This window comes from Suncus etruscus, chromosome 8 (assembly GCF_024139225.1).
Source record: "Suncus etruscus isolate mSunEtr1 chromosome 8, mSunEtr1.pri.cur, whole genome shotgun sequence".
NCBI classification, from domain to species: Eukaryota; Metazoa; Chordata; class Mammalia; order Eulipotyphla; family Soricidae; genus Suncus; species Suncus etruscus.
In genome coordinates this window covers 78,376,554-78,393,363 of record NC_064855.1, presented here as the reverse complement: position 1 = coordinate 78,393,363, position 16,810 = coordinate 78,376,554, and the positions used below count along the sequence as shown (strand labels likewise).

Below are 16,810 nucleotides of genomic sequence, written 5' to 3'. Positions count from 1 at the left end.
TCTACACTTGCTTCACTTTGTGTTATTTTTGCTTTGTTTCTTTTTTTTTTCCAGAGAACTTCATCTTTTTATTTTTTGCTTTATTCATTTGTTTAATTTTCGGTACTGTGATTTACAGTATTGTTCATGACAGTGTTTCATGCATAAAATATTCCAGCCCCACTCTCTCTGTCAGAATGTCCAATTTTATTCCACATTGCCCTAGTGTCCTCTTCTCTCCATTCCCTTTTTTAGCTGGTTACTTACCAAAGACAAGTTCTCAGTTTCTATGTTTTTTTGAAACTATTTTTAGTTGCCTCTATTTTGTTTCTCTATATCCTAATATATGAGAAAAAATTGTTCTGTGTCTGTCTCTCTCTTTCTAACTTCATCAGCATGATACTCTCCATATTCACCCATGTGGACCCATCATTTTTTTTTTAACACACTCTGTGACTTTAGTCTATGCAAGTTAGGAAATAATCATTTTTTTATTTACTAGCAAATCCCTTGGTTAGGAGCATAGTAATGTTTAATAAATATTCATTGAGTGAACTCTTTAGGAATGTCAAATTCCCTATGAGCCAATTCTGTATTACTTGTCTTACATGGCAAAAATTACTTTATTCTTTGATCATTGCTATATTTGCAGCCATGCATTTAGTATGTATTTAAATGTGGGAGACTTCACAATGTAGTTATTTTTTTTTTCTCATGCCACTGCATTCCTCTGTTATGCTTATTTCACTGTTTTGCATTTGGCTTATTCAAGTATTAATGCTGCTCTTTTGGTTATAAATCCCTACAGATTGGAATAAGGTCCTCTTCAAATTTATGTTGTGTCTGGTACATTTTTGGCAACCTAATTAAATTGTGTAGCAGAGAAAAATTAGGATTATGAGACTAGGTCTTATTGAGAAATCATGTTTCTAATTTCATATTTTTTGGCATTGTGTTTTAATTTACATTAAGTGCTATCAAGTGAGAGGCATTTTTACCTTAACTTTCTCAAGATGGCATGGAATTGTTTACATTAACAATAAAGAAAAAATGATAGATCTCTTCATCTGTGCCATTAATAAGTGTCATAAAATGGAAAAATAAAGCTAAGTCAATATATTATTGTTTGCCACAGAAATTGAATTTGTGTCAAAAGGATTTGTGCTTGTGATGTAGTGATTCGTATATTTTTCTTGGAATTAAGCTCAAGCAGGTGACAACATCAATAATTCACAAAACCAAGGAGCGTTTTGAGATTGGTTAATTTATATATGTGAATTAGAAAACAAGATGATAATGTGCTTAATGTATTCTGACATATTTGAAAATATACCTTAAAAACAGCTTTATTAAGAAGTCTGTTCAGAGATTCGATTTTTTAGATTTTCATTTTTACTTTTACTGACTACTACATACATTTTTATTTGAATAGAATGAATCTATATTTTTTTGCGTTGATGTGGAAAGTATTATTCATAGTAATTTAAGTGTTTCTCATTATGAAAAATATGCTTTTTTTCTAGACAACTGGGAAGATAGAAAAATGTGAAAAATATTTCAAGTCAGTTGGAAGTTGGCAGGTGGAGCGGCAGGTTGGGCAAGGGGGAGCCGGGAGGAGGAGGCGGAAGGAAAAAAAAATTTCAAGTCCCACAATTTATATATATAAAATTAGCAATGATTTCTATCTATTTTTCTATAAATAATGCATTAATGAAATTTTATAGTGCATATGCAATTTCAGAGGCAACTTTTATGTAATATGTTTTGTAAGCATTTTCAAAAGGGAAACTAATTTATTTTTTAACATATCCTGAGAAGTATTAGGTTGATAATAAATCTTACCATTTTTAATGCTGCCACTGATACATATATGTATAAAAAGCCTTTGATTGCACTTTTACACTATTTTAAAAGTACAGATTCTAGAATTATTACTCGGTTAAATTGTGTTGAAGATGGGGATTTATTTTTACCAAATTGTTAGCAATAGAAAACCTATTATGAAGTTAGGATTTAAACAATAAAACCCTTCTCAAACGTATATGATAATAATTGGTGTTTTGGTCAAGATGGCTAGGAAGAAAAGTAGAAGGGCAATCTCGAATTTCAGTAGTTTGGATAAGCTTCCAGGACTATTTTAAATTTTTCCACAGCTAATAGTTTTCAGCCTTTGTTATGAAAAAAGGTCTTGGGTTTGTAGACCTACTCCTGGTGAGCCAAAAAGGCTTTGTAATAGTTCACCCTTTGGATGGCTTTTCCTCGGACCTATTGTAGAGGACAGTTTGATCTAAGCTGTGTAGGTGAAAAGAAACTGGAGCAGCTGAAGAGAACATCTTTAAAAGTAGCATTGAATCTGTGTTAGTAGAATTAACCATTCTATTTTCTCTTTTAATTTACTTCATTTTGAGTAAAATTTATTGAAGGAAAAAGAATGCTAGCAGTTCTGCTCAAAATGAAATCTGAACTTGTGTATGTAATCTAGCTTGCGAGTGCCCAAGTAATAATTGGATAATTGGTTTTCTAGAGAGGGGGGTGGGGGGGTGTTGTTTCCCAAGCAGTTCTGTTGCAGCCTTTTGATCCTTTTGAAATCCTGTTTGCATGGAATGAATCTTTCTCTTTTCACTTCTGTGGCTGCTTGAATAATGTTTTCTTCTGAAAGTAGATATTTTTTCACAGCTCTTTTTTTACAAGGTAGGAATCATGGACAAATGGTGGTCTTGGTTCTTGGATGTGTGAGAATGCAGAAGCCTGGAGAATAGAGAGGGTGTCTTTCTTTCTAAGGAGACAGGCTCATGGATTTGCATACATGATTAAAAGAAGTTGGAGAACGTTTCTCAGTTCTCTCATATTTAATTACTTATATTTCCCTGTCTCTCAGAAAAAAAAAGACCACTTAAAAAGCCAGTCAACTAAAGTCATTTTTTTTTTTTTAATATAATGTCAAAGAGCCAGCTCTATTCTTGTCCTTGGTGCTATGAAAGTGTCAGTGTTATTTTGGTACTTTTCAGAGATGTTAAATCTGGAGCCCTTGAAGAATAATTTCGCATTTAAGCATCTTGTGTAGTTGCTGGGGAGATGACCCCTTAGACTCTGTAGGTGTGTTTAGTTCGATAGTTAGTACTAATATTTATTTGCATTTCTATGATGTTTATAATCGGTGATGACATTAAAATAAACATTAAAATAAACTAGACATGTCACTAGTTAGAAAACATACTCTTTTTTTTTTTTTTTTTGGTTTTTTTTTGGGTCACACCCGGCAGTGCTCAGGGGTTATTCCTGGCTCCAGGCTCAGAAATTGCTCCTGGCAGGCACGGGGGAACCATATGGGACGCCGGGATTTGAACCGATGACCTCCTGTATGAAAGGGCTTACTCCATGCTCTCTCTCCGGCCCTAGAAAACATACTCTTAAGTGTAGTGGATGAGTTACAGTTTAGATCTTAGGAGCACAATGTGAGCAACATTTATTTTATTTTATTTGTTTTTTTGGGTCACACCCGAAGCGCTCAGGGTTACTCCTGGCTCTATGCTCAGGCTCTGGGGACCATATGGGATGCCGGGATTCGAACCGCCGTCCTTTTGCATGCAAGGCAAACGCTTTACCTCCATGCTATCTCTCAGGCTCCATGTGAACAACATTTTAGCAAATTTATCAACCAGTTACGTTTAGAAGCTTATTCCTAGCTTTTCTCCTTTGTCTAACTTTCTGATTATATCTTATTGCTTTGTTAAGAAATAGTATCATGGCAAAGTCAAATGTAATGAATAATCCTTAGTATTAGATTCTAAGTGTGTGCTGATGGGACTGGATTATGGTATTTTAGAGATAGACCAGGCATTTGAATGATGATAAAATTGCCAGCTTTTCTACATATCAGAGATTGTGGAATTCCCCAAGACAATACTATTTGGTTTCTGCTGCTTCATGGCAAGAAAACCTGTCCCAACAGCTCTGTCTCTCACTTTAAAATACTTATGTACTATTTTATCTGTAGCCTTTACTTAGATACTTCTGGGTGACTCCCTCCCACTCCCAAGTGAGTCTTAAATTGCCCCATCTGGGGGGGAAATTTAAGGGCTAGTGGTAGTGGCACATAGAACACATTCATGGGGTCCTAGGTTTGTGATTGCTTTTGCCTGTCATCCTCTTTTAACATGAAGATGCTTAAGTCTTGGACCTTCCGGGAAACTCTTCATTTCTTATACCACAAATAATTCCCCTCCCCCCCCCCCGCACCAGCCAATGCAGAGTGAGTAGTTTATGAGTACTGAGTTTGAACCAAGTGTATTTGAAAGCTTAGTCTTAATTTTTTTGATCATCTCTCATGTTGACCTTGTTAAAAGATGTAAGTCTAGCAACTATTCAGCTGTTATCGTTGATGTAATGATTCAAGCTTGCCAATCTGACACTTTTATGATAACTGTTATGTATTAAATAGTAGATATCCTTGGACAGATCCTGTTCCTTCAAGCTAAAATATTGCTAACCAATGAAAGAAGTATTTGCTAAAAATTTGAGGTTTGAACTCTTTCATTACTGGTAGAATTTAGGTGTTTGTAATGTTAACTGTATTTGGGCTTTTTAATTTATAAATGAGACTGGGGGCTGGATTGTCTTTTCATACCTCTTTATATTTCTGCATTTACAGTGTACTGTATTACAGTGCAGTTTTGGTAACTTGTATTGTCTTCAGTAAAGGTCTTGAAGCCTTAAATGGTAACATAAAGCTCTGTGTTCTGTGTTTCTACATCTTTATTTTGGATTCCAGGCTCTTTGAAGAGTCTATAAAGACCATGTCTGTTTCAATTCCAAAGTAATCCTGTTGACCATTTTTCTTTTTTTTTTTTGTATTTTGACTGTCATTCAATTAAAGAATTTATTTTAAAGAATGTGTGCTCACACAAAACTTTACCCTTGCGGGCCGGGAAGGTGGCGCTGGAGATAAGGTGTCTGCCTTGTAAGCGCTACCAAGGAACGGACCGCGGTTCGATCCCCCGGCGTCCCATATGGTCCCCCCAAGCCAGGGGCGATTTCTGAGCACATAGCCAGGAGTAACCCCTGAGCGTCAAACGGGTGTGGCCCAAAAACCAAAAAAAAAAAAAAAAAAAAAACTTTACCCTTGCAGAGGGAACTATGTCTTTTCCCATCGAGCACACAGATAACAGATTTACTGTTGACCATTTTTCTAAGGTGTCATTAGGAGAAAACTTTGTTATCGTGATATGATATTACTTGGGGAACAAGTGGAACATTACAAATTGAGAAACTTGGGACCATAGAAAGAAGAGTGAATGTTTGGCTTAGGGAAATAGTTTGAATGTGTTTTTTTTTTTTTTTTCTTTTTTTAGGTTTTTGGGCCACACCCTGCGGTGCTCAGGGGTTCCTCCTGGCTGTCTGCTCAGAAATAGCTCCTGGCAGGCACGGGGGACCATATGGGACACGGGGATTCGAACCAACCACCTTTGGTCCTGGGTCTGCTGCTTGCAAGGCAAACGCCGCTGTGCTATCTCTCCGGGCCCTTGAATGTGTTTTGTTCTTACTATTTGTATTTTTGGGCCATAGCTGGTGCTGTTCAGGGATTTCTCCTAGCAGGTATTGGGGACCTTTTGTATTGTTGTGATCCAACCCAAGTGATCTTGTGCAAGAGAAGCACCCTGAGGGTTATACTATCTGGTTATATCTCTCTGGTTCCTTTAATATGTTTTTATGTCACATTGTAACCAATTACCTAATGACTGGGTACAGAGCTGTTTTTATTTTTACATTACCAGTTTTCTGTCTAATAACACTAGCTATGTTCAATAATAACTCATAGCAAAATAGGCTAGATAATATAACTAGAGGTTATAATTCACATTGCTAGTGTGTCTAAAACTATATGCATTTATATTTTGGAGGGCCTCCCCATAAAATGCCAAAGTTGATATGAAGTTAGTTTTTTAGTGTTTCTGTTTGCTTCCAAATAGTGGATTTTATGTTTCAATTTTCCTGGTGTGGCTAGTTGCAAATTGCAGGCATGAACTGGATTGATGGTATAACAGTTCTTGTTTTCAGCAACCAGAACTTATAGTAATGATCCTTGCTGGTAGTGATAAAAAAGATATATGTTTTTTTGTTTTTAAATAAAATACCTTGGTTAATCAGATACTTGTATCTCAATACAAGTATAAAAGCAAAATATGAACATATTTCACATAGTTTTCCTTTTTTTTTAATGAAGGTTGCCACCTTTAATTTTGTGTCTTTAAAAGCAAGGCCAGACCTTTTCAGAATTAACTAGGATTTTGATATTTCCTCCTGACTTTAAACATTTTTTTAAAAATAAAAGCCAATAAACAAGTAGTACTTGGAGATAATGCAAACTTGTAATGAGGATCTTGTGTTAATGTTAAAATTCAAACACGTTACAACATGTTATAGCTTTAGATGCCTTCCTTTACAGTTTTCCACTGAATATGCCTAGTTTTTTTTGCTAGTTGGTTTGAAGGGAACTTAGTGGACATTTTATATTTGGGGAAATTAGTCTGTAGGGCCCTGAGGTTTCTGCTTTTCTCATGAAAGTTTCTGCTTTTGCTAAAACTGCTCTTTAGCTCTTTAACTCCCTTTGTTAGCTTGTTGGCTTGTGGGAATATGACCTTCAGCTAAGAGCTGGAGACAAAGGGAGACTCATAGGTCTGGACCAGATGACCCAAATGTTCCCTGTGGGGGTAAGTATGGGAGATAGGTAATGGGAACATACCAGTTACCATGGAAGCAGGTTGTCTGAATTGTAACATTAAGAAGGACACAATGGAACGTAAGATTTATTTTATGAAATGTAGTAGGAGCCAATAGGAAAGTAATTGGGAGGGTCTAGATTGATGCTGTATATAATCTGAGTGAAGTAGTGGCTCCGGGTCTTTGACTGGAATCCTGTTCCCAGGTGGATGGATGTCTTTGGACCCTTAGCTAGCTAAGCTAATAAAATCCCACTTTGTGACTTGCATTGCCAACTGGTCTCTTTGTCTTATCACTGGGCTGCTAGCACAAACCCAACAACTATTTAGATCTGTTAATGCTAACATATCTTTAGTTGTTTTTTTTAAGATTGCATGTATATAAATATGCTGTATTTTTTTGTTCTGTTTTGGGTCACAACCTGCAAAGCTCACAGGTTCACAAGTTATTTCTACCAATGCTCAGGGAGCACTCCGGGCAGTGCATAGTGGACCATATGGAGTACCAGGGATCAAACTTGATGGCTCTGTGCAAGGCTAAAGCCCTACCTATTGTACAATCACTCTGGCCCTGCATCTCTTTTCTTTTTCTTTATTTTTTTTGATTTTGGGCCACACCTGGTGACGCTCAGGGGTTACTCCTGGCTATGCACTCAGAAATCGCTCCTGGCTCTGGAGACCATATGAGATGCCAGGGGATTGAACCGGGGTCGTCCTAGGTCAGCCACTAGCAAGGAAACACCCTACTGCTGTGCCACCACTCTGGCCCCCCGTATCTCATTTTGAAATCCAAATTTTTAGGTGAAATAATTTTAGTTTTATTCTTTGAAACAAACTTTTTTTAAAACAGTTTTTCTTGTATTTTTCCTTATAAGTCAATATCTCTAGTTTTGTCATGGGTCCTTGAATTTTCTGTCATTTCCTGCCTTACTGACTTTTCTTACTGGTGGGTAGAATCAATGGGCTTTTTCCAGATGAGAAGAAATGATGAATTTGACCTTAGCTTCTTGAGTTTCTCAGACTGTTAAACCATCCAGATTTTTACATCCTTTTTTATTTTTATTATTTTTTCCACATAAGCTTATCTCTGCATTATAATTTGATTGTAATTCAACACATTTTCCTTCTTATGAAAGACTGATATTTTAGTTTCATCTAGGTTTGTACTATACATGTCCTTATAGTTTAAAAATTAGACCATGCATTTAACAAAATAATTCTAAAACTTTGATTTTAAAAAGATAAAATAACAAAAGTTATTCTTACATTATCTCTACAAATTAGTGACAGCTTGCTCTTCTGATAGTTACAGATCCAACTCAACTTAAGGCTCTAATATGTACTTAAAAATGTTCCTCTTGAATATTTAAGTCTTTAAGAGTTTATATAATGTCATCTACAGTCCCTACTTTTCCTATCCCAGTACTTTAGCCTTGAGATCTTTTACAAGTTCTATTTTTTTTGTTTATTTGGTATTTGGGTTACTCCTTACTTTACAGTCAGGAATTACTTCTGGTAGTGCTTGAGGACCATATCAGATGCCAAGGATTGAACTTGGTTTTTGTGTGTGCAAGGTAAACACCTTAACCTAAGTTAATCACTTTCTTTACATCCTCAGATATCTTTAAGTTATTTATTAGATCAGATAGTTTTTAGATAGCTTTTAGTTATTAGATCATAAATCTTGGTCATTTACTCATTTCTCTTGCAGTTGTTTATTCTCATTGTCTTTTTTCTAACATCACTTTATGGCCTTTTCCTCAGGCAACTCAGTGAATTTGGAAATATTTAATTTTGTGTATTTGTTTTCTCTTTACTGTGGTATGTTATTCTACGAAGAATTTCTACTGCATGCATCTTGCCTGGCCCTACTTTTTAAGTATAGGCCACTTAAAGTGTTCTTGTCAGAGGAACTTGAATTGACCCCTTTCAGGTGGGGTGTGGGTTGTTGTGGGTATCCCCTCCCTCAACTTCTTGTTTATCCCACCTGAATGATCAGAACTGCCCACACCTGTAATGGGCGAGTAGAGGAATCTGCCTGGGGAGGAGAGAGGGGCTAAGAAGGAGAGTTAGAGTCAGCAAAGAGAGTCAGTCAGCTAGGAAGCCTGGAGAACAGCTGAAAGGGAGACAGAGGCAGAGAGAGCCACAGAAGGAGCAGAGAAGTAGCTGCTAGAAAAAGGCTTAGCATAGAAGACATGTGAGGAAATGTGCATGGCGGTTAGGACCTTAACATAAAGCTGGCTGACTCCTGGAACTTTATTAGACTGCTTTGTGAATCTCTCTGCCATCTCACCCTGCAATCTTCAGACCCGCCAGGCCTTGGGGGCAGCAGGAGCTGGGCCAAGCCAAGAAAGGCCTCACCATTCTCCTACCAACACACGTGAACTGTCTCTATATATTAAAATAACAGGTTGTGATTGTAATACTTTCAGTAGGATAATAAAGATGTGGTTAACTAAATGCAGTAGGTTGGAAGTCTTGATTGTCAGGAAATTGCACAAGTAGCAGTCAGGTAGAGGGGCCACAGCCTTTCTTGCTGCGATTTTAATGATAGTAACTATAGTTACTAGAGTAGTCCTGCTATGAATTAGTCTGGCCCTAAATACCTCAGAAGTTTTGTAGTCCTGTCCCAGATACCATCTCTTTTTATCTCCTCTGTGCCTAGTTATTAACCTTAAAGTCTGATGATAGTATTGATGAAAAGCAAATTGAGAGCCCAGGATGAAATTCTAGTTGTGATTATAATACTATTCCTTGATTTCTAGGTCAGATTAGTCTAATTCAAAATGTTTAGGGCCAGAGTGATAATACAGTGGGAGGGAGCTTGCCTTGCATGTGGCCAACCCAGGACTATCAGCTGTTCAATTCCCGGTATCCCAAACGAACAAACAAAAACAATAAAAACAAAATGAAAAGTTGTTTAAAAGTTGTTCCAGAACCTAAATTTTTTGTTTGTTTTGGGTCACACCTGGCGGCGCTCAGGGGTTACTCTGTGCTCAGAAATCGCTCCTGGCAGGCACTTGGGGACCTTATGGAATTCTGGGATTTGAATCACAGTCGGTCCTGGTTGGGCTGTGTGCAATGCAAACGCCCTTAAGGCTGTGCTATCTCTTATCCCCTGGAACCTAATTTTTTATGTTCATATTTACAGTTGTTTTCTCTTGATATCTACAACGCTCATTCTGAGTGTCCCCAGTTACTATTTTCTCTGCATAGGAAGGGAATATTTTGCTTAAGAAAATAGTTATGATAGTGATTTAAATTTTATTTTAATAAGGATCACTTCCAGTGAATCTAGGTGAGTGAAGGGGTTGTGTGACTGGGTCATGTTTCCTGTCTTGTATTTTGTGCTCAGATCCAGTGGTGCTTTGGGGCCATCAGGATATAATTGGTGAGGTTTGATGTGGAGTGGAGTGGGGTGGGGAAAGATATGTGTTGTTGGGGGTTGAACTAAGGCCACAAGATGGTGAGCAGGTACTCTATCTCTTTAGAGATCTACCTGGGCCTATGATATGTTCTTAATTTAAATCACCTGTAAGTTGAACTCATGAACATAAAGTTACATTACTGTATATAAAACATGAATGATATATTTTATTCTGTTTAATGAGTGTTGAATTTCTGTTCCATTTATTGTTAGATCATGATATATGTATTTTCCTTTGTACATAAATAATTTACCTGATTTCTTCTTTAGGAAATGTACATGACTTTTTATCTGTCTCTGTAAAGATCTAATGCTATAAAAAGAGGAAGGAAAACTGGAAAGTGATTCTAGCTACTTGCTAACGAAATCTAGAATTGATAAAACTTAAATTTCCTCTTTTGTACTCCTTGATGTTTTTTCTTTGAACTCTTCTTTGCAGGAAACTAATTTATGCACTTTCTAAAGTGGCCTTATGTTTGTCTAGCAAGAAAATCAGCAAAAGGGTTCTCAAAAAAACTAGCAATGAAATTAAAGTGTCTGCTGTCACCACTGGTGATAAATCAAACTGATGTTGAAGATGCAAATAGTCATTCTAGTACTCTCTTCTTTGTTACTAGAATTGTTTAAATTAATTAAGCCAGCAAAGTACTTCATTATCTATTATACTGCATGCTAATGATAGATTTAAAGTTTCACTATTTTATAATATGAAAAGTTATCTGAAATCTTATTCAAATCTATACCCATTGTCCAAGTCTGCAAACCTAATGGTAATTAATACTATTATTGGGTGAATATATTAATGAGGATTACAAAATCATGGATTTTTTTTTTTTTTAGCAGACTACCACATTCAGGGTAACTTTTGTCCATCTTTTGGGAGAAAATGATTAAACAATATATAATGCACTTTTATTAGACTGTCAGGAATTTAATTACATTCAGCCTAACATTGTAGAATTTTAAATGTGCTCTATTAAATAAAACCAAAATGTTATAAAGTACCGATATGATTGATTCTTTTTTCTCATTTGCAGCATTTAAATATTAGGACACTGACGGATGACATGGTAAGGTTATTCTCAACATTTTATGGTGAATTTTAACTTTGTCATGTTGATGGTTGCGCTCTAACATCTGTGGAATGACTAAAAAATGCATGTGTGGAAATTTACTAGTTTAATATTAATATATGAAGAACTGGTAAAATATGTTTAATTGTTTTTATATATGATGAAATGTACATTTTCTCCTTTTCACTTAGTTGTTGCAGTGCCTGGGGGAGCTTGGTTGTTTGCACACTTGCATGTGCTTTCTGGGGCTTGCAGTGCTTGCACTTGTGCTCACAGTGAGTGGGATGTCAGACCATGCTTGTTTACTTGTGCTTGCATGTATTCTGGTTATAGTACTCACAAGGGCTTACACTCCCACCTGTAATACTCAGACACTTTAACTGCTGTGAATTGTACTTTTCTTTCTTTTTATTTTATATCTTTATTTAAACATCTTGGTTACAAATATGATTGTGATTAGGTTTCAGTCATGTAAAGAACACCCCCCCTTCACCAGTGCAACATGTCCCAAATCTCCCTCCATCCCACCCCACCCCCACCTATACTCTAGACAGGCTTTCCAAGTTCCCTCATTCATTCACATGGTTATGGTAGTTCTCAGTGTATTTATTTCTATAACTGCACTCACAACTCTTTGTGGTGAGCTTCTTGAAGTGAGCTGGAAGTTCCAGCCCTCCTCTCATTGTCTCTGAATTGCACTTTTCAAGAAAGAGGATAATATTAAGTTTAGCATGTCAGCTTTCAGAATACCGAGTTGCTCAGTATAGTACATCAGACAAAATATCATGTTTGTGTTTTAAAAATTCTGTATAAATGAAAGAACTAATGTGCCTTTCTGTATACTTTGTATACAATAAAGATAAGATTTTCTAAAATTTTTACAGATTTGTTCAATTTACCAAGAAATATATATTTTGAGCATCATCCTTAACTAACTGTAAAGGGATAGCATAAGAATAAGATCTAAATACTCAAATACATTAAAAAATGTATGAGAATTATATAGAGGATGAAGTTCAGTATGTTACTGATCAGAATTTAGATGCAGCTTAGCATATGTCAAATAAGAAACATTGGCCAGAATAATGTTCAGTGTTTTGCATCTATGGACTGTCACCTGTCCTGCATACCAGTCCACGAATTGGTAGTTAGAATCATTTTACTGGACCAGTGGTTTTTAGCCTTTCTACACCTACAGATTGACACCGGTCTTTGGATTGGTGGATGAAGATCATTGGCTATGAACGTAATACTATGAAAACTATTGGCTATGAACGTAATACTGAAAATATAGTGTCTGGATACCTGTTGTATCAACTTGGGTAACTAGGTACAGTGGCTCTGCAAAGATGAAGACGGCTTAGAGCTTGACATGAAGGATCTTAAAGATTGACGGTATATTTTATTCTTATGCATAGCACCTAAAATAAGAGTATTTATACTTTTATGTAAAAATGGTAATACCATGCAATACTTATGTAGATGATGTGTGGCATTTTTACCTTGCAAGGTAGATGCTACTTTACAGAGCCTGTAGTCATTCTCATGACAGTATGTTTCAGTGGCGGAGAAACCCTGTATCTCTTAGGCCAAGGGAATTTCCTTTCTAATCTCCCCAATATTTAGTGTGCCTATGCAAAAAAAGGCAGTACAAATTAATTTTTTGTTATTGTTGTTGCTTCTTTTTCCTTTTTCTTTACTTTGTTTTTATTTTGGGACTGTGGTTATTATTTGATTGTTGTCTTTATTGCTGTGTTGCTTTTCAGGTTGTTTTTGTTTGTTTGATTTTTTTTATTGTTATGTTTTTCTTCCTTTTCCCCTTCTCTTAAATTGATATTTATAGTCTCTAGAAGGACTCCTCTCATTTTTTGCTTGTTTGATTTTTGTCTCCCCCCTTTTTATCTTTTCTTCAAACAGAATCATATAATTTGAACCATCTTGTTCTGCTTCACAAATTGAGGGGGTAATAATGGAGGGTACCAAGACCAGAGAGTCAGATGAACATTGAGTTGAAATAAAAAATGATCAGACTTAAATATCAATTCCAAAGCCAATGACAACTGAATCAATACCCAATCTACAACAAGCTAGACAAAGAAGGGACCAATTATACTAGTAGCCTGTGGGCAAAGTAGGGGGATATGGGATGCATACTGGGAACGGAGGTGTAGGGAGGACAACATTGCTGGTGGGAATGCCCCTGATTCAATGTCACTATGTACCTAAAATATTACTGTGAAAGATTTGTAATCCACTTTGGTCAAAATAAAAATTATTTAAAAACATATAATTGCTTTATTTATGGAATTGTTTATAGTTAGGTTTTAGTCATAGAATGTACACTATCCTTCAACAGAGCACCTTTCCCACCACCAGTGTCTCCCATTTACCTCCAACCCCCAACCCCACCTGCTTTTGGGGAAGGCATTTTGCCTTTCTTTCTTTCTCTCTCTTAATATTTAGAATATTTTCATCATGCGTGCAGAACTTATGTCCCATCTACCTAGTTCTCACTTACTCTGTAACAGCCATAGTCTTAGACAGTTATAACTGGAATTACTTTTTCTGACCACCTCATATAAATGGTACTACATGTGGTCTTTAACTTGACTTGATGTTCTCAATGTACCTTTCCATTGTAGCATCTATTATTTCATTCATATTTTGGAGTAAATATTTATAAAATATGTAGGGTTTGTTCTTTTTTTGGAGATATTATACATTTTTTCCTTTTTTGTTCAGGCATCTCATGCCTTTTTTTTACAATTATTCTTGCACATTGCCAACCCATAATTTTATCTTAATATTTATGGTTATGTTATAGAGTGGTCCCAACTAAGCAACATCAGAACTGGGTTCCTCATCAGCAAAGACTAATTATTTTGTTCTTCCTACCTTTCTTGTCTCACTCCTTACTTTTGATTTGGGCTTGAGGAGCTTCAAACTTTTGGGTCCATAGAGGTCCTCATACATATTTTTATTAATGTAGTATGTTACTTACTGATCTACCCATTGTTTAACTTAAAACTTTGAAAACAGAAACAATTTGGTATTAGTATCATTAATACCAATTATGTGCCCTAGCATATATTAAATATTCATTGCAGCACTATTTACCATAGCAGGACTCTGGAAACAGCCAAGATACCCTTCAACAGATGAATGGCTAAAGAAACTGTGGTACATATACACAATGAAATATGCAGCTGTCAGGAGATGAAGTCATGAAATTTTCCTATACATGGATGTACATGGAATCTATTATGCTGAGTGAAATAAGTCAGAGAGAGAGAAAGACGCAGAATGGTCTCACTCATCTATGGGTTTTAAGAAAAATGAAAGACATTCTTGCAATAATAACTTTCAGACACAAAAGAGAAAAGAGCTGGAAGTTCCAGCTCATCTCATGAAGCTCACCACAACAAGGATGTGTTTAGTTAGAGAAATAACTACGTTTTGAACTATCCTTATAATGAGAATGTATGAGGGAAATAGAAAGCCTGTCTAGAGTACAGGTGGGGGTTGGGTGGGGAGAAGGGAGATTTGGGACACTGGTGATGGGAATGTTGCACTGGTGATGGGTGGTGTTCTTTACATGACTGAAACCCAAACACAATCATGTATGTAATAAAGTTGTTAAAAAAGAATATAAAGTGATGTATAAATGAAAAAAAAATTTTCTTTAATTGAATGAAAGAATGAACCACTGCCGGTGTGACAATGATCTCTTTTGATTTAAGCTGAACTTCACCCTTGTCTGGCTTTTAGAGGTGGAATTATGCACTTGCTTGGAGTAGAGAAGCTTTGGGTCAATGATCAAGTGTCTAAATTACTGTTGTCTTGCCCCTGCCTTCATCTTAGAGGGACATGACCATCTCTCCTGGATTCTTTATTCACATGGACACAATGGCCGAGCTCTTCTCCTCCACCTCTGGCTCTTCTCTTTTTGGTCTCAAGCTTTATTTGCCTAAAGAATAATTGTGAGTCCAGAGAAAAAACTCAAGCAGAGAGTACAGTGTAGGCAACTTGGTCCCTTTGTAGATCTTTGAGAATAAGCATAGCTATCTTAAACAGGCCCACTGAAGAGTAAATTTTCTTACTTGCTGATTGATGGATGGAATAAGCAGAGGATTTGAAATCTGAAAACCCTTTGTTAAAGTCAGCTTCAGTTGTTAGCTCTGTGACCTCAACAAATCAACTATTTGATCACTTATTTGTAAAGCAGTCTAATTACATCTTCTCTACTTTCTTCTTCTTAGGACTTTATAAATTTCATTTAAGCTGAAGTATGGTGAACTTCAGCTATACTCAGTTCTGACCCTTTTAGTCCCTCAAAAAATATATCCTGATGTGTGGGCAAAGGTTTGGTGTGACACATTTGTAGCAGAGCTTTATGGGGTTGTGTGTAGATCAATGCAAAGCTGTGAGGAGGGAAAGGCTAGCTGGGTATTTTGAGGGCTCTTTAAACTATTTCTGGCAAGTTAGAGGTCGAGGAAGCATTTGCACTGATACTTTGAGGTATATCGGCGGTGGATTTTACTAAAGATTGTCACCCTTGCAACATATAAATTGCATGTGTGCTTTTAATGTACACTTAATGTGAATAGCCTTTTGATGGGGATAGAACTTGAGAGACGGCATAGAAAAATGGCCTCTGCTATAGTCATATGTTTAATAATAGAATTTTAGAAACATTGTACAAAAATATTCTGGGAAGTATTAGTGTTAAAAACCTCTCTCTTTTAAGTTACTTTATTAAATGAAAGCAGATATACTTTTGAACCACTTTCAAAGTTATTTAAGTTACTGCCAGAACTTAATTTCACAGGACCATGTTATGTTGCAGGATGAAGCATACAATATTGAGGTTCCAAGGTAGGGCTGAGTAGATTTCAAGTAGTGCTCACTCTAGAGATAAGGAAGCATTTTCTGTGTATAAAGTGCAAAGCTACTAGGGAAAAATGAAGAAAACAATTTGGTGGAATTGTGTTTACATGGGTGAGAAGAAGTTTTGATTGTTAATACATGCATGCTTGAGAAGGAGACATAGAAAGAAAAGGGGGACAAGTTTGAAAAGAGGAGACACTGATTACAGGCAAAAGTGAGAACAATACCAAAATGCCAACTAGGGACTCAAGTATTTTTTGCTGCCTGGAGCAGTTTTGACTTGCCTCACAACTATCTCCCTGTTACACAGTGGCCTGCTGCAGCCAGGATTATAATTCCTTGTTGGGATGGTAGAACCAACCGAAGTATAATTTATACTGAACTCATAAATGTACAGACACTCTGTTGAAACAGAATCTTTATCAATCAATGCTGATATATATATTTTTTGTTTTGTTTTTGGGCCACACCCAGCGTTGCTCAGGGGTTACTCCTGGCTGTCTGCTCAGAAATAGCTACTGGCAGGCATGGGGACCATATGGGACACTGGGATTTGAACCAACCACCTTTGGTCCTGGATCGGCTGCTTGCAAGGCAAATGCCGCTGTGCTATCTCTCCGGGCCTAGTGCTGATATTTTTAAGGATAATGAATGCTGATGTTTTTCCTTTCCATTCATTTATACACTTCCGTTTCTTGTTCTGTTAAAAATAAAACAGGATCCTA

General features: G+C 36.4%; 1 protein-coding gene across 1 annotated transcript in view; it reads left to right on the top strand.

The window, feature by feature from the left end:
• DIAPH3 (diaphanous related formin 3) overlaps nucleotides 1-16,810 on the top strand; it is a 552,109-nt gene that overhangs the window by 24,346 nt on the left and 510,953 nt on the right. The window contains 1 exon segment of the mRNA XM_049778724.1: nucleotides 11,163-11,195. Within this exon segment, the coding sequence (XP_049634681.1) occupies nucleotides 11,163-11,195 (33 nt within the window).